The 20173-nt window shown below is 59.5% G+C and overlaps 2 protein-coding genes across 26 annotated transcripts in view; one reads left to right on the top strand and one right to left on the bottom strand.

The window, feature by feature from the left end:
* Positions 1 to 3898, top strand: part of CEP131 (centrosomal protein 131) — a 38630-nt gene extending 34732 nt beyond the window's left edge. For 9 of the 25 annotated variants that reach the window (XM_028836909.2, XM_028836912.2, XM_077973215.1 and 6 more), the window contains exons 19-26: positions 630 to 737; positions 865 to 982; positions 1067 to 1141; positions 2085 to 2227; positions 2434 to 2623; positions 2716 to 2879; positions 3519 to 3579; positions 3651 to 3898. In XM_028836909.2, the coding sequence (XP_028692742.2) occupies positions 630 to 737; positions 865 to 982; positions 1067 to 1141; positions 2085 to 2227; positions 2434 to 2623; positions 2716 to 2879; positions 3519 to 3579; positions 3651 to 3725 (934 nt within the window). In that variant the 3' untranslated portion in view covers positions 3726 to 3898. Of the gene's footprint in view, positions 1 to 629; positions 738 to 864; positions 983 to 1066; positions 1142 to 2084; positions 2274 to 2407; positions 2624 to 2715; positions 2880 to 3518; positions 3580 to 3650 lie in introns of those variants that run through there. The other 16 variants (XM_077973223.1, XM_077973230.1, XM_077973229.1 and 13 more) reach the window with 5 other exon arrangements.
* Positions 3899 to 11048: 7150 nt separating this feature from the next.
* On the bottom strand, positions 11049 to 12863 carry PVALEF (parvalbumin like EF-hand containing). Its single transcript, XM_028835814.2, has 4 exons — positions 12703 to 12863; positions 12343 to 12478; positions 11956 to 12071; positions 11049 to 11095 (listed from the first exon to the last, which is right to left on the bottom strand). Exons 1-4 carry the CDS (start codon positions 12803 to 12805, stop codon positions 11049 to 11051), a joined length of 402 nt encoding a protein of 133 aa, XP_028691647.2. The 5' UTR covers positions 12806 to 12863.
* Between the last annotated feature and the right edge of the window lie 7310 nt (positions 12864 to 20173).

Below are 20173 nucleotides of genomic sequence, written 5' to 3'. Positions count from 1 at the left end.
CTGTGGGCCACAGGAACCAGTGGCAGCCCCTCCCACACTGTCTGCGCCACCAGGACAGAGCCTGGAAGCCCACCTACTCCTGTCTGCCCTGCTGCATGTCACGGCTGTTCCCCCCCAGATGCAGCTTGGCTGGTCCCCCAGTCTCTCCCCGAAGGTGGGGTCAGGACGAGGCCCTGGCACGAGCTTACTCAGGTCACGGAGCCAGGCACCTGGCACCCTCAGGCCAGAGGCAGGGGAGGTGGATAAGGCCCCACCAGGCACCTGCCTCCCGCCCTCCATACTCATGGGGCAACGCTGAACAGGGTGAGGCTGGCACAAAGGCTGAGGGAAAAGGGAGCCCAGACGCGGCTCCACAGCCACTTCCCAAAGCACCACGAGGGCCTGGAGCTCAGGGAATTACGGAGCTTGGCTGGTGGGCAAGGTCCTCGTGGCCCTGCCTGCCCCCCGGGCGGGGCGGTGGCTTTGAGGGGCCTCAGCTGCCGAGGGGGAGGGACCGGTTCCAGACAGGGCCCCAGGGGGCTGCTCTCGAGCTCTGAATCAGGTCGGTGGTTGGCCTGTGCCCCTTCGGTGGGTGAGTCCTGGGACTGCCCATCCCTACACCCTGAAAGTGAGTCCTGACCATCCCGCAGGTTCCAGCAGCACCTGGAGCAGGAGCAGTGGGCGCTGCAGCAGCAACGGCAGCGGCTGTACAGCGAGGTGGCCGAGGAGAGGGAGCGACTGGGCCAGCAGGCAGCCAGGTGCTGCCCGGGGGCACCACGCCCTCTCCCAGGGACCCTTCCCACCTGACCCCTCACCTGCTGACCTCTCCCATCCCTGACTCTTTCCTCTATGACTGCTCACCTGTTGACTCCTCCCTGGCCACAGGCAGCGGGCGGAGCTGGAGGAGCTGAGGCAGCAGCTGGAGGAGAGCAGCTCTGCGCTGACCCGAGCCCTGAGGGCGGAGTTTGAGAAGGGCAGGGAGGAGCAGGAGCGCCGGCACCAGGTCTAGGGCCCGGGAGGCTGTGCTGGGCCTGGCCGGGGGTCTGGGCAGGGTGGGACTGACTAGCCTTTTAATGTCCACCCCCAGATGGAGCTGAAGGCCCTGAAGCAGCAGCTGGAGCTGGAGAGGCAGGCGTGGGAGGCCGGCTGTGCCAGGAAGGAGGTGGGGGCCTGGGCGCCCAGCTGGGCAGGGGTTGGGGGCTGCCCCGGGTGGGCCCTGCTGCCGTGGCATCCCGGGGTCTCGTTTCTGGGAGTCACATGTGGCTACTTGGGGTTGTCGTCTGAGCTGACGCTAGTATGTTGCTTTCAGCCCACATTTTGTGTGGGCTCTGGAAGGATCAAGGGTGCCTGGGGCGCATCCTCTGTGGTCCCAGAACAGGTCTTGCCCCCCTCGCTAGGGGCTGCTCCACCTGTGCGCCCCATGGCCAGCCCACTGACACTCAGATGTACAAAGGGGCACACGCACAACAGGGTCCCCCCTTAGTCTCTGGGGCCTTCTGCAGGGGTGGACTTGGCCTCGGTGACAGTCCCACACACACATTCTCACCACTCATGCCCGCCGTGAGGCCACAGCCCAGGCTGACCATGCCCGTCACCTGGTTTCACACCCTGGTGGGCTGGGATGTCACCCAGCAGCCAGGCAGGCTGTGGCAGTGGACGCCTCCGGGCCCAGGCGCATGCTCCCGACGCAGGCCTGTGGGACCCAGGGCTGGGCACATGAAACTCGATGGGAGTTTCCAGAGGCTGCCAGGGTAGGATCTCGCTGCCTGGGCTTGGGAGCCCAGGCCCCGCCCTCAGCAACATGGCAAGTCCGACTTTCCCAGCCCATCTGGTAGCAGATGGTGACCTCAGGCCATCATGGGCTGTGGGTCTCTGAGGGAGGGGACCCTGGGCTGTGCATTGTGACGATCTCTGGTACGCCTGTGCCCACACTGGGTCCTGACGACAGGACGTAGCACACCCCAGGACGGGGGCCTGGAGAGGGGCAAGGCCCCTTGCTCCACTGTGGCTCAGAACCTGGAGCCCCCCAGGACCCCCTGAGGCTGGCCCTGGCCCCGCGGGCCAGCTCTGGGTGGCAACCCCCTAGGCAGCGTGTGTCCCCCCAGGAGGCGTGGCTGCTGAACCGGGAACAGGAGCTGAGGGAAGAAATCCGGAAAGGCCGGGACAAGGAGATTGAGCTGGTCATTCACCGGCTGGAGGCCGACATGGCGCTGGCCAAGGAGGAGAGTGAGAAGGCTGCTGAGAGTCGGTGAGGCCCCGCCACAAGTGGGACACGGCTGGGTCACCCGCCACGAGTGGGGCACGGCTGGGTCACCCGCCACGGGTGGGGCACGGCTGGGTCACCCGCCACGAGTGGGACACGGCTGGGTCGCCAGCTGGGGAGGCCCGGGAGCCGAGGTGCAAGGACCCATGTGTGACTGGGCTGCAGTGACCCTGCCCTCCCCAAAACGCCAGCATCAAGCGCTTACGGGACAAGTACGAGGCAGAGCTCTCCGAGCTGGAGCAGTCGGAGCGGAAGCTTCACGAGCGATGCTCGGAGCTGAAGGGCCAGCTTGGGGAGGCCGAGGGTGAGAATCTGCGTCTGCAGGGCCTTGTGCGGCAGAAGGAGCGGGCGCTGGAGGACACGCAGGCCGTGAGTGGGCAGGTATCAGGTGGGCAGTGGGCACCCCCAGGCCCCTCCTACATGCATGCAGCCACTTGCTGGCAGCCGGCTCACTGCCTCTTGTGCCCACCCAGATGAACGAGCAGCTTTCTAGCGAGCGTAGCAACCTGGCCCAGGTGATCCGCCAGGAGTTCGAGGACCGGCTGGCAGCCTCTGAGGAGGAGACGCGGCAGGCCAAGGCCGAGCTGGCTGCGCTGCAGGCCCGCCAGCAGCTGGAGCTGGAGGAGGTGCACCGGAGGTGAGTGTCGGGGGCTGCAGGGCTGGAGATGGAGGCGGGGCAGGGGAGCAGGCAGGGCCTCTGCAGCTCCAAGCCCCAGGAGGCTGTGGCTGAGGAAGGCCAGGAGATGCAGAGCCAGGGCCCTGTAGGTAGAGGCTTTGGGGCCTTGGAGACCTGGACCTGTTTTCCTCCTTGGCGCTTAGTCCAGGGTGTTGGCCATCCCTGTTGGGGCACCTGAGTGGACCGTGTCTGGGCCTGGCGAGTTCTCCAGGGAGGCAGCTCCCGGGACCCTGGGCTGGGTGGACAGACGCTGAAAGAGCCAGGTGCTGTAAGATTCCTAGTGAACTCCCTCCACGGGGGTCCTACGTCCTTCCTGTGCCGCCTGCTGCCACGGGCTGAGAGGCGGGTGTGGGCGAGGCTTCCCACCCCATTTTGGGTACCAGACCTCTCCAGGTGTGGCCAGGGTCACACTCCAGGGGCCTGTGTTGGGTCCTGACTCAACAGCAGGTGGGTTCCCTGGACAGCTGCCTGGCCAGCCACAGGTCAGCAGGGCTGGGACCAGGCTGACCAGGCGGCTGCCCCGGGCACCCTGTGCGCTGCAGGCCAGTCTGGGGCCATGGGGCGGGGGCCACGCTGAAGCCCACCACCCACCACACACAGGGTGAAGACGGCCCTCGCGAGGAAGGAGGAGGCTGTGAGCAGCCTCCGGACACAGCACGAGGTGAGTACCCGTGGTCAGCCCTGCGGGACCTCAGGGCTGGGAGCAGGCCTGACCCTGCGGGTGTGTTGCAGGCTGCGGTGAAGCGGGCCGACCACCTGGAGGAGCTGCTGGAGCAGCACAGGCGGCCCACGCTGAGTACCAAGTAACCAGGATGCTGGGAACACTGCCGAAGAACGGAAGGCAGAGGACAGAGGCTGGACATGGCCCGGAGGCCCACGGGGATGCCCACCTGCCCCCTGCAGAGGCCGGTGGTTGAGATGCACATGGCTGAGCACCTGTGGCTGCATTTTAACAGTAAAGGAGGCCGTCGTTTTCAGTGCCTTGAGTGACTGCCTTGTCTTCTCTCCTGGGCTAGAGGCCGCCCTAGACCCGCAGGGCAGCCAGGCGTGGGTTTGGCTTTCTTCCTCCCACTCCCCTCTCCAGCCCGTGCAGGCTGACCAGGGAATCATGAAGCTTGGCCATCAGCCCCCCAGCTAGCAGCCCCCAGCACTCAGCCAGCAGCCCGCCAGCACTCAGCCAGCAGCCCCCCTGCGCTCAGCCAGCAGCCCCCCAGCGCTCAGCCAGCAGCCCCCCTGCGCTCAGCCCGCAGCCCCCAGCACTCAGCCAGCAGCCCCCCTGCACTCAGCCCGCAGCCCCCAGCGCTCAGCCAGCAGCCCCCCAGCGCTCAGCCAGCAGCCCCCCAGCGCTCAGCCAGCAGCCCCCCAGCGCTCAGCCAGCAGCCCCCCTGCGCTCAGCCCGCAGCCCCCAGCGCTCAGCCAGCAGCCCCCCAGCGCTCAGCCAGCAGCCCCCCAGCGCTCAGCCAGCAGCCCCCCTGCGCTCAGCCAGCAGCCCCCCTGCGCTCAGCCAGCAGCCCCCCTGCGCTCAGCCCGCAGCCCCCCTGCGCTCAGCCCGCAGCCCCCCTGCGCTCAGCCAGCAGCCCCCCTGCGCTCAGCCAGCAGCCCCCCTGCGCTCAGCCCGCAGCCCCCCTGCGCTCAGCCAGCAGCCCCCAGCGCTCAGCCCGCAGCCCCCCTGCGCTCAGCCCGCAGCCCCCCTGCGCTCAGCCCGCAGCCCCCCTGCACTCAGCCCGCAGCCCCCAGCGTTCAACCCAACCCCCAAGTTCCTGTTCCCTGCCTTGCCCTGGGCCCTGAGACTCGGGCTCCGGTCCCAAGCGCAGGGAGTTCCCCACCCCATTCCTGACCAGGCGCGGGAGGAGCTCAGCAGAACTCACCCCCTGGGAGGAGCTCCAAGGGCCCCGCCCCGGCCCTGCAGGTGCTCGAAGCCCACGGCCGCCAGTGTGCCCCTACGGCTGGGAGACTCCAGAGGGACAGGAAGCCCTGCCCTCCCTGCTATGTGTGACAGCCTGGAGCTCTCAAGAAATGGGGATGGACAGGGCCCACCCTTGAGGAAGGAGGCACTGGGGAAGGTCCCAGGCAGGGGAGGGCAGGAGAGGGTACCAGGTCCCCCACTGGCCCAGGGTATCTGTTCACACCCAGCCTGGTGCTCAGCCCAGGTCAGCTTGGCCCGGTCAGCTCAGAACCTGCCCTGAATCCTCGGGGGGCAGCCCTCCCTCCACCTCTGTCTACACTGAGCAGGAAGTGAGTGCTGGACGCCCACTCACTGGGATGGGAGGTCTGAAGTCACGCCTGAACGCTTGGTGGGAGACAAGGGTCCCCGAGCAGGCCGCACTGTCCTGGGACCGGGCTTTGGGGTTGCTCGGGCTGCCATGCCACACTGTCCCAGCATCTGCGCCGGGTCGACCCATCGTCCCTGAGCCTGTCTTCCCACCTGCAGCATGGCTAGGACCTCCCTGGCCGCAGCGGCTGCTGGGCCCATGCCTGGGGTCCTGGGAGGCCCCCTGTGGAACAGAGGTGCTGCTAGCTGCCCAGGCCTGCTCCGAGACCCTGCCTGGGGCTTGCCTTCCCCCAGGAGGGGCTGGCCAGGCTCAGGTCCTTGTGCCCAGCACCATCCTGCTGGCCAAGCCACTGCCCTGGACACAAGGCGTGTCCTTGTCTTTATGTCTTTATCCTTCCAGGTGGCATCGTCCCTGGTCCCCGTGCTGGCTTTGGTGACCAGGGATGTGTGTGAGATGGGCCTTGTCCTGCCTCTGGTGTGGGTCCCCCGCCTGGCAGGGGCTGCAGGCCACTGAGTCCCTCTCGCTCACCACCCCCGAGGTTCCCAGGTCCAGGCCTAGACTAGGGCCCCAAGCCAGGAGGAGCTGAGGACCTCGGGGGTGAGGCTAGGAGAACGCCCCTAACGGACAGGGCCCAGGCAAATGTGGCTTCAGGGGACTGTGCAAATCATGCTTGAGGACCTGGGGCATGGGGGGAGGCCCCAAAGGGCCCCAAGATGTTGGAATCAGAGCTGGAGGCTCGGGCTGGAGCTGTGTGTGGCACTGGGCTGGGTATCTAGGGCACAGGACAGGGCAGTGTGGTCCCCCGGGTCGTGGTTGGTCACGCAGAACCACTGCTGGGCCTTCCCCCTTTTGCAGACAGGGCCAGGCCTGTGTGAAGGTGAAATGCACAGCAGGGACAGTGCCTAGCGGGGTGGGAGGGGCGGCTTCCACTGTCCCCTAGGTCACTGTGAGCCTTGCTTGTCTTGGACACTCAGGCTCAGCTCAGCGGCCACCCCACTCCCAGGGCCTGCTCCTGGGCCAGGGTGAGACCCAGGTACTTCCTGGTGAGGCTGCGGGCAGGAGCCGAGGATGACAGCTGCATCCCTTACGATGAGTTGCTGTTGGCCAGGCCCCATGCTGAGGACAAAGCTCTGGGGGCCTCACCAAAGCCTGTGTGGGGGCAGTGGCCCCCAGGGACGATGGGGACACTGGCTGCAGGGTGCTGAGAGCTGAGCCACTCAGCTGGGCTTTAACTCCAGAACGTCACCCAAATGTGAGCTCAGCTGGCCAGGCAGGCTCTGAGAGTGGGCGGCTGTAGATCTCAGGTACTGGGGGCCCCACACCTCCGTCACCGCAGCTGAAGCCCCCAGGAGCCGGCTCCCAGGAGCAGCGCGGGGCCACGTGGGGAAACCGAGCTTTCTGCTGGGGCACATGTTCGGGCGCCCTGGCCGCAGAAAAGGTGTTTTTATCAGTGAAACGGCTGCGAATTACTAAACTAAGTTTGTTTACAAGGTCTCCAGCAGGATGCACAGGGTGACCTCCACAGAGATAGTGAGAAGAGGCCTGGGACACTCCTCATGGCCAGAAAAGGAGAGAGAAACGGGTGTGACCTTCGGCTGGGGGCATCCCTGGCTTCCCAGCCCCTGTCTTATGGGTTTTTCATTTGCTCGTTCGTTTCTCCTTCATTCCTGAGTCCATTTGTTCACAAGGACGTGCGGAGGGCCTTTTGCATTTGGGGCCACCTCTGGATCGTTGCATCTCTTGGATTTTGTTTTTTATTGTCTTAATTTTTAAATTTTAATTTAATTTAATTAATTTATTTATTTTGAGACAGAGTCTCTGTTGCCCAGGCTGGAGTGCAGTGGCATGATCTTGGCTCACTGAAACCTCCGCCTCCTGGATTCAAGTGATTCTCCTGCCTCAGCCTCCCAAGTAGCTGGGATTACAGGTGTGTGCCACCAAGACGGCTAATTTTTGTATTTTTAGTAGAGATGGGATTTCACCATGTTGGCCAGGCTGGTCTTGATCTCTTGACTTCGTGATCCACCCACCTCGGCCTCCCAAAGTGCTGGGATTACAGGCATGAACCACCGCGCCCGGCCTAATCTTTATTTTTTGAGACAAGGTCTTGCTCTGTTGCCCAAGCTGGAGTATAGTGGCGCATTTATAGCTCACTGCAGCCTCGAACTCCTAGCCTCAAGTGATTCCCCCCGCCTCAGCCTCCCAGGTAGTGGGGACTACCTGGTAGTGGGAGACCATGCCCAGCTACTTTTATTTTACTTTTGTAGACAGTCTCACTGTGTTGACCAGATTGGTTTCCAACTCCTGGTTTGAGTGATCAGCAAGTGATCATTCAAGTGGTCACCCCACCCTGGCCTCCCAAAGTTGAATTACAGGTGTGAACCACCATACCCAGCCTGTTGGTTTCTAATTCAGATTTTAGATGAATGGACTGGTACCGAGTATCATTCCTGTCTCAGTGCTGCCCTCCAGCTGCGTGGCCTCAAGTGTTGTGCTGCTGAGAAGCATTTTCCTGAGAGGCTGGAACATTGAGGAGAGGGCCTGTCTGCCGGGCGGCTTCACCTGGACAGGGTGCCTGGGGAAGGGGGCTTAGATGGCATTTCTCTTCCCTGTGGGGAGTGGAGTGCGGGAGGCTGGGAGTGCGGTGGGCAGGGGGCGGCTCTGTGCTCCAGGGGCAGCTATTAGGCCCCAGCCTTCCGGGAAAGGCCCCAGGTCAAACCTGTTGCCCTGAGCCTTCCAGCTCCTTCTGCTCCAGGTAGCTCTAGTGCCCAACAGACGGCAACACAGAGGAGGGCTTCACCCAGCAAGACACTGTGGAGGTCCCCAGGGGTTTGGAGGGGTCTCTGAGTCACGGTGGGGGGCACCCCGAGTCTCACCATTGAGAAAGCTGGACTCCCTTCCCCCAGCTGGGTCACTTCCCTGTCTAGGTTGATGGGCTGTTGGGGGTGGGGGAAGGGCTTCGGGGTGGGGCCCAGACCCTAGAAACACAAATGGACTCTGCCTGGGTTTCATTCCACCCGATCTGGCTCGCCGCCCTCATGGGCTCCATTCTTTCCCTGGCGGAGCCTGCGTCTTTGAGACAGTTCACATCATCAACCAAATCATCTAAGGCATCTGTCAGTGCCAGGCCTAGAATTTGGGGTACAGCAATTCTCCTGCCTCAGCCTCCCAAGTAGCTGGGACTCCAGGTTACCACACCCAACCCCTCGAGGGGTTTATGTTCCAGCAGGGGAGACGGAAAGAAAGCGGGAAACTTAATATTTCACAATGCGCACCTTTATTTCTGCCCCTCCTGCGAGCTTCCTTTTTTGTTCTTTTTCTGACTTCTTGGGAAGGATACTTAGAACATGGATTCCCAGGCCCTTTTCCTTTGGAGTCTGTGCATCGAAGACTGTGAGTTTCCCCCAAGGCACCGTTTGAGCGGCAGCCACAAGTTGACGTGTTGTATTTTCATTCTTCTTTGGTGCAAACCATTTTCAAATTTGCAGGATGGTCCCTTTGAACCATAGGCTGTTTAGAACTGCGCTGCTTTGTTTCTCTTTTAAATTTCTAACTTAGCTTCTGTATGGTCAGAGAATGTTCCGTATTATTTCAGTCCTTTAACTTGATTGCATCTCACTTTAGGGCCCAGCGTTTGGACAATTTTGGTAAATGCTTTACATATTTAAAAATAATGTGCGTTCTGCAGAGACAGGGTTTCACCATATTGGCCAGGCTGGTCTTGAACTCCTGACCTCAGGTGATCCGCCTGCCTCAGCCTCCCAAAGTGCTGGGATTACAGGTGTGAGCCACCGTACCCGGCCCCTTCTTTATTTTCAAACTTTCTAAGGCCTCTGAGCACAGTGCGAAAGCTGTCCTGGACAGTTCAAAACCAGGTTTGGCCGGTGTTGGGCTGGATCTGGGCCTGGGACTGACTTTTGCCAGCCCCCTGTCTGGTGGGCTCACTGTGGCTCTGGCTGGCAGGGAGGAGAGGGGCTGATGCTGGGCTCTGCACTGACTGTGAGGGCAGCCTCCAGTTGGTGAGGCCGGGTCGGGTTCTCTGCTGTTCTTACTCCCACTGGGTAGCCCATTGCAGCTGCAGCCAAAGCCCCTCCTCCCGGACAGGCCCTGGACAGCAGGAGGCCGCCCGGTGCCCTCTCAGTCCCGCTGCTGACTGGCAGATGCCCAGTGGGGCAGCCTGTGCTGCCTGCACTCGCCTCTCGGAGCTCCCCTGCTCTGGATCTTAGCACCCATGCTCTGTTTGCGCATAATAAACGCATACACACGTGGATGTCATAGTGTATTAGGGGACGGGGAGTGCTTTGGGGAAAAGATCTGGTCCGGGGGACACAGGATGTTGGCGAGGGTGAGTGACATATCAAACAGGGCAGGTGAAGACAACCTCGGGATGCGACATTTGCAGAAAGCATCGAAGGAGGAGATAGTCTGCCTCGCAGCTGGATGTCTAGGGAATGGCGTGCCAGGCTGAGGGCTGGAGGCACAAAGGCCCCAGGGCATGGTGGCTGAGGAGGCAGGGGGGCCACGTGGCTGCATCAGGAGGGGCAGGACCTGGGGGTCTTAGGTCAGAGGGACAGTGGGAGCCAGAGTCCGTGAGGCCCCCAGCATCACCCTGTGTGAGAGGAAAGCCCTGGGAGGGTTCCGAGAGGGAGCCCTCCAGACACCAAGTTGAGGAAGGACCTTCAGAGGGTAGAGGTGGAGAGACCAACCATGGGGCTGTGGTGGTTACCCAGGCGAGAGTGACCGTGGCCAGGGTGGTGTGGGCAGTGGGCTCTGTGTGTATTTCTCAATGGAGCCTGTAGTTACCCGCGGGTGGGCCGTGAGGATGGCGTGTGGATCAGCCTCACTCTTGCTGCCGTGACAAGTAGACCCTGACATTGCCACACTCGCCTCTGGAGCAGCTCTGTTCTCGCTACCGTAAGGCCCAGCAAGGGCTCCCCTGATGGGCAGGTGTCTTCCCTTCTGGGGCGAGCCAGGACTCAGGCTCCCAAGACCCTCAGTGCCACCAGCCCAGAGGGCCTGGAGTCCCGTGTGGCCAGTGAGCAGCTGGAGGCCGACACCCACATCCACAAATAGCACCAAGGGGGCCCAGGCTCCTGCTGCTCACAGGACCTCAGGGCTGGGAACTGCCACGCCGGGGGCCCTTAAGCCACCAGATGAGGGGCTCCAGGTAGGCGAGTGTGGGTGGGACAGAGGACCAAGGACTGGGCTGGGGTCCCGCCGGAAGCACTAAGCGGGGAGAGGAGCACCATCAAGGGAGACACACAGCCGGGAGACAGAAGGGCCCCGCCCGGGAGCCTGAGCAGGCAGGAGATGGGGGCAGAGGGTCTGCCGGGTGCCTCGGCCTGGAACAAGGCCCCTGCCGGGGCGCCCAGGGGCTGCAGGTGTCCCCCTACTGCGTTCAGGTATGAACTGGGAGTGTGTGGTCCCGGCCAGGCCCATTGCAGATTGGAAAGGGGCTCTTCAGGGGTTTGGGCCCACAGAGCACCATGTACCCTGCAGACCGGAGGCCCAGCTGGACGGAATCTCGCTGCAGGGTCGCCCTTGGGGGCTTCCCACAGCCAGGTGGGGCTGGGGGATGGGAGAAGGCGTCTTCCTTCCCCCTCTCACACGGCGGCCCTGTCCCCCAGCCATTGTCACCCATGGCCCTGATCCTGCCCCCACCCCGGTTCACACCAGCACCCCCAGCAGACACACCAGGCTGCGTCATTCATTTAATGCTGCTTTTCTTCCATTTTCCGGCAAAAGTTGGGTCCGCCCTCACAGCTGCCTCCTCTTACCCAACAGCTTCTGTCCAGGTGTGTGGTCACCCTGAGTTACCCCATGAGAACCCCTCGGCTGGCCAGGGCTGGTCATGGTGCTACTTCTTCTTTGGAATTTTCTCCTTTTTGATCAATTCAGAAAATTCTAGAGCAGGAGACCAATTTCTAGTTAGTACCCCTGTTTTGTGTCCCCCAATCCCTGTAAGCCCTTTAACTCTCAAAAGAGGCAGAGGGAGTGTGCCTGGACGACACAGTCCCCAAGCCCTTGGGTAGGGACCAGGCCTCCAGCCTGTCTGGCCGGGGCCCCACGCTGGAGCTGTTTGCCCTGGGCCAGGCTGCTTGGTCGTGATGAGTTGACCCCGGCCGGGGACTGGGGACTTGCAGTGGCCTGGGTCTCTGCAGAGACTCTCAGGAATTCCACCAGACCCTCTGAGAACAGGTGCTCCTCCTATGATCATCTCTTAGTGGGGAAACTGAGGCACGGAGCAGCTGGGGGCCCTGGGTTCTGAGAGGGGCCAGGCTGCTCGCCAAGCCTTGTGGCTCCCCACAAGCCAGGTTTGCTGGGGTTTCCAGACCCAGGCAGATGAGGACAGGGCCCATGGCTGGGCAGGGGGTGTCTGGAGGCCCAGCCCACCTCGTGTGCCCTCTGCCCTCCAGGCCTGTGGCCAGCCACTGGGGAGTGAGATGGCCCAGAACTCAGGGCAGCCATGGAGAGCCTCAAAGACCGTGGGCCCCCCAGAAGATGGTATCCCTGAGCCCAGAGACCCCATACCCGCTGGCTCCGCCACAGCTGGTCTTCCCAAAGCCCTCCCGGCCGCCCCTCTGCAGTGGGGCCCTTGGCCCAGGGGAGAGCCCCTCGGCTCCCGGCCCAGCCCAGACCCCTGAGCCTGGATTTCCTCTTCTGTGAGTTGGGTGCTGGTGCCCTCAGGGTGAGGCCATGGGCAAGGGTCGTGGCCTAGCAGGGGAAGGAGGGTCCTGAGGATACCCTGGCTGTGCTGCCCCCACCTTCGTAGTCGATCCTCCCGTCCCCGTCTGTGTCCGCCGCCTGGATCATGGCCTCAGCCTCCTCGTCTGTCAGCGGGGCAGTGGGCCCGCTGCTGGGGATGATGGACAGAATGTACCTGGGGCCGAGGGGGCTTGAGTCAGTGCCAACGGGCTTCCAGCCAGTGCCCAGTGGCTCACGAGATGTTCACCCCCCACTTTGTAGGCGAGGACACTTCAGGCCAGGAGCCTGGGCCTGTGGGCCTCCTGGGCCTCTAGCCGGTTCTGGCCCAGCCCTGCCAGCTACAAGGCTAGCCGGGACCCGGTGGGGGAAAGCCAGGTCTGCCAGGTGGGCATTTGGTGTGGTCTGGGTGGCTTGGGCCCCACCCCTCCCCGGCCGCCGGCTATTACTTGATCTCATTCCACTCAATGAAGCCGCTCCTGTCCTTGTCCAGGGCCTGGAAGGCCTCTCGGATGGCTTCGTCCAGCTGGCCTGAGGCGTGGAACTTGCGCATGTGCTCAAAGAACTTGAGGTAGCTGTAGGATCCTGGGGCAACCAGGCTGGGCTCACGGAGGGGCCAACCTCACTCCCGCCAGGCCTCCAGGGAAGACCCCACCCTGGGATGGGGGCTGCCAGGTCCTGCACCCCCATGTCCCCGCCCGCCGCAGGTCCTGGGGTCCTGGACCCATCAGCCCCAAAAAAGGGGTGAGGTCTCCTGACCACAGCTGGGCTGGATGGGTGGGGGCTGTGCTGGGCGGGGCAGGCTGTACCGTGGTGTCTCATGTCCGTGGGCAGCAGCTCAGTGTCCTTGTCTGATAGGGACGTGCCCATGGCCAAGGCCATCTTCTTCATCTGGGAGAAGTCCTCGTCCATCCTGGTCCTGGGGTGGATAGGGAGTCAATTCATGGAGTGCACACATGGATTGGGGGTGCTGCTTGGGCCAGAGCAGACGTAGATGCCGCGTGGTGCTGGGTCCTGCCGTAAAGTGGGAACGATGACAGGTGTCATAGTGTTGGCGTCGTGGCAGGGCCCCTGAGACAGGCTGGGATCCCAGCCAGGCAGATGGGGGTCTGGGCACAGGCAGAGGGGCCAGCGGGAGGGGCTGGGCCATCCTGTGGCCCCCACAGCAGCACCTTGTGACCTGCTGGGCTCTCGGGTTGCTGTCCCCAGCGGGGGTTGGGTTCTGGGGCTCAGCACAGCAGCTATCTCAGAGCGCAAGGGGCAGCAGGTGTCCCAGGCTTCTTGGCCCTCTTGAAAGTTCACGGGGTGGTAGAGCCTTCTGGAACGCTCTTGCTGCCAGGAGGGGCGGCCTGTGTTCTCGAATGGGGCTGGGCAGTGGCCAGAGGCATCTCTGCTCTCCTCTGGATAGAGAGGCCATAGGTCAAGGGTTGCAACCCAACCCTGGTGCCCCGGGGGTGTGGGGGTGCCAGCTGCAGCCCTTGGACCAGGTTCTTCTCCCCAACCCATGGTGCCTCCAGCTGCCATGTGATATGGGGAGACACCTGCCCCTTCACGGGGTTGTGCGAGGAGCCAGGAGAGAAGGGAGATGGTGGGGAATGGGCTTGTCTGCTGCTGTGGGGCTGGAGCTGGGCCCCCAAGGCCCCTGCAGTGGCTGATTCCCCCAGCCAGCAGGGTGGTGGTGAGCGGGCATGTGGGGCAGGCCTGGGCCTCCAAGGCCCTCAGGACAGGCCCTGCCCCACTTCATTCAGAGCTGGAACTCTGGTTCCCCTCCTCCAACCCTGGCATCTGGGGGACCCGTTCTGGAAGAGAGGACACCTGCCTCCCACTTGGGGCCCCAGGCCCAATGTCACCTCCTTTATAGAGGAGGGGCTGGGCCAAATTCCACACTAAACGTGGCCGAGCCAGGAACCAATGTCCCATCTGCCGAGCGCTGGGGGCGCCTCTGGGCTGGGCTCGTTCACCACCCCCAATCCCACTGCTCTCAGGGGTGCCCCCAACAAAGGCAGGGGAGCCTGGGATCCGGGCTGGAGACAGGGTGGAGGCAGGCCTGGAGCTCCAGACTGCTGGTTTATTTATAGCTCCTGCATCGCCGGCCCGGGCTGCAGTTTAACGGGATCCAAGTGAGCCAGGATGTCCTGCGGGGGGAGGCTGTGGGACACCACACGAGCTATCCTTAGGCCCTGCCTGGACTCGGGGGACTGCCCTCAGTGCCGGGAAAGGCCCTGCCAAAAGGCCTCTTTTTCCCCACTCCCTTTACCCACCCTCCACAGCTGGAGCTCCTGTAGCCTCCAGGCTGGGCTAAGACCCCTCAGAGCACACACCTCCCCAGCATTGCTACATCTGGGTTGCCCCGCCCCGGGCCATTCCGGACCTTCCATTCTTGGAGGCTGTGGTCTGCCCACAGCAACTAGCCTCTGCCACCTAGTCGCCAAGGGCAGATGCTGAGATGAGAGAGGCCTCTCGGGGGAACAGGTGATGGAGGCAGTGGGATCCCTCTGGCAGGGCACGGGGACCAGAGCCGGCTCTGTGTGTCTGCTGGAGTCTGGGGGCCAGAGGCCTTGGACCCGCTGCCCTGCCAGCCACACCCCATCTCCATCCCCACTCAGAGCCTGGGGGCCTAGGGGCAGAGTGAGCAGGTCCAGCTCCCTATGCAGAGGCCCCAGCTCTCAGCCGCCTCTTGTAGCCGTGCCCACAGAGGCTCGCGCCAGCACCCGCGTGCACGCACATGTGCCCCACAGGACTAGGCACGTGCAGCTGTCTTCCATCCGGGGGTCCCCTTGGGGCTCATAGTGGTGATACTGGCAGGAAGGGTCATTCCTTCTCTTTCCACTTCCTTTCCCCACCTCCCCTGGGCTCCCTGGGGTCTCCCAGGGCCACCCTTGTCCTGTGGATGAAGAGGAGGCCCCCAAGTTCCCACCATCCAGCTCGGATAACCTCAGCTGCCAGGGACCCACACCCCTCCTTGGCAGGGCTTACCTCTGCCTGGGACCCACAGCCCTCCTTGGCAGGGCTTACCTCTGCCTGGGACCCACAGCCCTCCTTGGCAGGGCTCACCTCTGCCTGGGACCCACACTCCTCCTTGGCAGGGCTCACCTCTGCCTGGCTTCTTTTGAGAGTTCTGGGAAGGTGGGTCAGGCGGGGGTGCGGAGAGGCCCAGGGGCTCCAGCTTTTATACCTGCACGCCTGTTTACATCTTGGGGCTGCAGCTGTCCTCGCCCCTCCCTGGCACTCCAGCCTGGCACAGGCAGCTCCCAGGGGCTCGCAGGCACTTGGTGTGTCCACACTGGGCTGGGCAGACTGACCCTTAACCGCGTCTGGCCTCCCCAAACCTGGGATGGAGTTAGGGAGGAGCAGAGGGCACCAGTGAGCCAGTGAGCGGGTGACCGAGGCCAGCTGGGCAGACAGCAGCTGGAAACCTGAGGTCAGAAGGGCTGAGGGACCTGCCCAAGGTCACGGGGCTGGAACCCAGGCCTCAGGCCTCCAGTGCGGTGGGCTGCACACGGTGGGAGGGGCTGCGGGCGGTGCGTGGGTGCAGGGAGATTGAGGCTGAGGACACCGTCCATCCAGCTCTGGTGCAGGAAACAGGCTCCAGGGCCAGGCACGTGAGTAGGGTTTGAAGGGGCAGCCAAGTGGGTGCTGCAGCCCAGCCTGGGGGCTTGGGCCGGTGGGAAGGGGCACAGCGCAGCCTGCAGGCTGGTGGGAGTAGGGAGGCTCCAGGCTCCTACGGGACAAAGCTTATCCAGGCCAGGTCCTCCTCACAAACCACGGTGCCTCCCCTGCTGGGGGCCAGGGTGATCCCTGGCTGGCTCTGAATATACCAGGGGCACGGTCCCCTTCTGCCAGGGAGGGTGGTCATGCTGGGCACGGCAGGTCTGTGAGCAAGCCAGGGACGGTGCTGCCTGCCGGGGTGGGGGGCCGGCTTTCTACTGGAGGCCACGGGACCACCAAGGCCTCTTACGTAGGCCGTGGTAGCCTGCTCATTTTGGAGGTGTGAGGATATTGTCCCCACTACTGAAGGTGACAGTCATGATATGTGATAGGTGACAATGTAATAACAGTGTCATCTGCCATTGGCAGGGCCCCGGGGGTCTCGGACTGCCACAGCAGCCTTTTTTTTTTTTTTTTTTTTTTGAGATGGAGTCTCGCTCTGTCACCCCGGGTTGGAGTGCAGTGGCGCGATCTCGGCTCACTGCAAGCTCCGCCTCCCGGGTTCACGCCATTCTCCTGCCTCAGCCTCCGAGTAGCTGGGACTACAGGTGCCCGCCACCTCGCCCGGCTAATTTTTTGTATTTTTAGTAGAGACGGGGTTTCACCGTGTTAGCCAGGATGGTCTCGATCTCCCGACCTCGTGATCCACCCACCTTGGCCTCCCAAAGTGCTGGGGTTACAGGCGTGAGCCACCGCGCCCGGCCCACAGCAGCCTCTTGAAGGAGGCTCCATTATCCTCCTTCTTCAAGAGACCCCAGGAGCTGAGGAGACGAACCCGGTTCCATGTGGTCCCCGACGGGGCTGCAGGGCCCATCCCAGCCGGGTATAGAGGTCGGGGCCACCTGGAGCCTCAGGTCGGATATCAGGGAGATGTCCAGGCCGGGACAGGGAAGGGGACACTGGTGGATCCTCCCAGGTCACTTTCCCAAAGGGCTGAGCCCTGCCTGGCCCCAGCAGCAATTAGTGGCCAGTAAAATTCTTGCCTGACTTTGGCCTTTAAATGAATGTGATTGTTTTAATTAGGATGATTGAAATATTATCTGTAATAACTTTTGGATGAGATGAAGCAGTTAGGATTATTACAGAATATTTGGAATATGCAAGCGAACACGATGCAGATAAAGTCACCTGCAGAACACACGTTTGATGCTGGAGAATGTCCAGGCTCGGTGGGTGCCTTTTCCTCCATTTCCTTAATGCTTCTCTTCTTTCTTGTTTGCCTTTTTATCATGATAAAATTCACATAGCATAAATTTACCATCGTTGCCCTTTTTAAATTGCTATTATTGATACAGTGTCTTACTCTATCACCCTATCACCCAGGCTGGGATACAGTAGCACAATCTCCGCCCTGCAACCTCCGCCTCCCAGGTTCAAGCAATTTTCCTGTCTCAGGCTCCCAAGTAGCTGGAATTACAGGTGCACGCTGCCACGCCTGACTAATTTCTGTATTTTTAGTAGAGACGGGGTTTCACCATATTGATCAGGCTGGTCTTGAACTCCTGACCTCAGGTGATCTGCCTACCTTGGCCTCCCAAAGTGCTGGGATTACAGGCGTGAGCCACCGTCCCCGGCCACCTTTTTTTTTTTTTTTTTTTTGAGATGGAGTTTTAAGCCAGGAGCGGTGGCTCACACCTGCACAATCCCAGCACTTTGGGAGGCCGAGGCGGGCAGATCACCTGAGGTCAGGAGTTCGAGACCAGCCTGGCCAACATGGTGAAACCCCGTCTCTACTGAAAATACAGAAATTAGCCAGGGGTGGTGGTGGGAGCCTGGAGTTCCAGCTACTTGGGAGGCTGAGGCAGCAGAATTGCTAGAACTCGGGAGGCAGAGGTTGCAGTGAGCTGAGATTGTGCCACCGCACTCCAGCCTGGGTGACAAAAGAAGACTCTGTCTCAAAAAAAAAAAAAAATGGTGAATGATACTCATTTATTGTACATTTTGAGTATTCATTTGTCTGTTCATGGACCCTAGATTTTTCTTCTACCTTTTGGCAATTGTGAATAATGCTGCTATGAACATGGGTGTACAAATGTCTCTCTGAGAGCCTGCTTTCAGTTCTTTTGGGATGATAACTAGAAGTGGAATTGCTGGCTGATGCGGTTGTTCTAATTTAAGTGTTTGAGGAGCTGCCATAGTGTTTCCATGGCAGCCGCACTGTTTTCCATTCCCACTGGCAGCGCACAGGGGCCGACTGCCCCACATCCTCACCAATACTTGTGATTCTCTTCTCTGAGGGTTTTTATTTTAAATAGCAGCCATCCTAAGGGGTGTGAGGTGGCATCTCATTGTGATTTGTTTTGTTTTCATTTTTGTCTTTCGAGATGGAAATTTGCTCTGTCACCCAGGCTGGATTGCAGTGGCATGATCTCGGCTCACTGCAACCTCCGCTTTCTGGGTTCAAGTGATTCTTCTGCCTCAGCCTCCTGAGTAGCTGGGATTACAGGCATGTGCAACCATGCCTGGCTAATTTTTGTATTTTTAGTGGAGATGGGATTTCACCATGTTGACCAGGCTGGTCCTGAACTCCTGGCCTCGGGTGATCCACCCACCTTGGCCTCCCAAAGTGTTGGCATTACAGGCGTGAGCCACCGCGTCCCGCCCTTGTTGTAGCTTTGATTTCCATTTGCCTCATGATTAGTGATCGTAGGCATCTTCTCATGGGCTTGTTAGGCAGTTGATATCTTCTTTGGATAAATGTCTATTCAAGTCCTTTGCCCATTTTTGAACTGAATTTTGTTTATTTGTGATTAAGTTTTAGGAGTTCTTCATATATTCTCTCTAAATTTCTGGTTATTAATCTATTTTCGGATATATGATTTGCAAATATTTTCTGCCATTCTTTGGGTTGCCTTTTTAGTCTGTTGATAGTTTCTTTCGACCCACGAGATTTTTTAGTTATCATGAAATCAAAGTTGTCTATTTTTTTCTTTTGTTGACCATGCCTTTGCTGTCATATCCAAGAAATCTTGTCAAATCCCATGTCATGAGGCTTTTGCTCTGTTTTCTTTTAAGAGTTTCATCGGCCGGGCGCGGTGGCTCAAGCCTGTAATCCCAGCACTTTTGGAGGCCGAGACGGGCGGATCACAAGGTCAGGAGATCGAGACCATCCTGGCTAACACGGCGAAACCCCGTCTCTACTAAAAACACAAAAAATTAGCCGGGCGAGGTGGCGGCGCCTGTGGTCCCAGCTACTAGGGAGGCTGAGGCAGGAGAATGGCGGGAACCCGGGAGGCGGAGCTTGCAGTGAGCTGAGATCTGGCCACTGCACTCCAGCCTGGGCAACAGAGCGAGACTCCGTCTCAAAAAAAAAAAAAAAAAAAAAAAGAGTTTCATGTTTTACATTTAGGTCTTTGATCCATTTTGAGTTATTTTCATATATGGTGTTAGGTAAGGGTCCAATTTCATTATTTTGCATGTGGACATCTAGTTTTCCCAGCACGATTTGTTGAAAGACTGTTTTTCCCCATTGAATGGTCTTGGCACTCTTGTCAACAATCGTTGGACCATATTATATGAAGGTTTATTTCTGGGCTCTCTGTTCTTTTTTTTTTTTTTTTTTTTTTTTGAGACGGAGTCTCACTCTGTCACCCAGGCTGGACCGTCTCCCGGGTTTATGCCATTCTCCTGCCTCAGCCTCCCGAGTAGCTGGGACTACAGGTGCCCACCACCATGCCTGGCTAGTTTTTTGTATTTTTTTTTTTTTTTTAGTAGAGACGGGATTTCACCATATTAGCCAGTATGGTCTCGATCTCCTGACCTCGTGATCCGCCCATCTCAGCCTCCCAAAGTGCTGGGATTACAGGCTTGAGCCACCGCACCCAGCCCTGGGCTCTCTGTTCTATTCCATTGGTCTATATGTCTGTCTGTCTGTGAGTACCATACCATTTTGATTTATGTAGCTTTGTAGTGAGTTTTGAAATCAGGAATTATGAGTCATCCAGCTTTGTTCTTCTTTTTCAAGATTGTTTTGGATATCTTGGGCCTCTTGAGATTCCATATGAATTTTAGGATGGGCTTCCTATTTCTGCAAAAGTCACTGGGATTTAGATAGGGATTGTGTTGACTCTGTAGATTGCTTTGGGAAGTACTGACATCTTAACACTATTAAATCTTCCAATCCATGAACATAGAATTCTATTTATTTTTGTGTTTCTATTTATTTATGTGTTCTTTAATTTCTTTCAGCAATATTTTGTAGTTTTCATTGTGCAAGTCTTTCACCTCCTTGGTTAAGTTAATTCCTAATTATTTTATTCTTTTTGATGGTACTATACATGGAATTGTTTTTGTCTTTTTTGGGCAAAATGGATAATCCTTTTCAGATTATCCATTGGTAGTGTATAGAAATGCAACTGATACTTGGATGTTGACTTTGTATCTTGCTACTTTGCTGATATCATTAATTAGCTCTAACAGATTTTTTATGGAGTATTTAAAATTCCTTACATATAACATCATATCATCTGTAAACAGAGTAATTTTACATTTTTCTTTTTTCTTTTTTCTTTATTTTGAGATTAAGTCTTGCTCTGTCGCTCAGGCTGGAGTGCAGTGGTGTGATCTTGGTTC

Source organism: Macaca mulatta, chromosome 16, assembly GCF_049350105.2.
Source record: "Macaca mulatta isolate MMU2019108-1 chromosome 16, T2T-MMU8v2.0, whole genome shotgun sequence".
In the NCBI taxonomy this organism is placed as follows: Eukaryota; Metazoa; Chordata; class Mammalia; order Primates; family Cercopithecidae; genus Macaca; species Macaca mulatta.
This window is presented reverse-complemented; position numbering and strand designations above follow the sequence as displayed.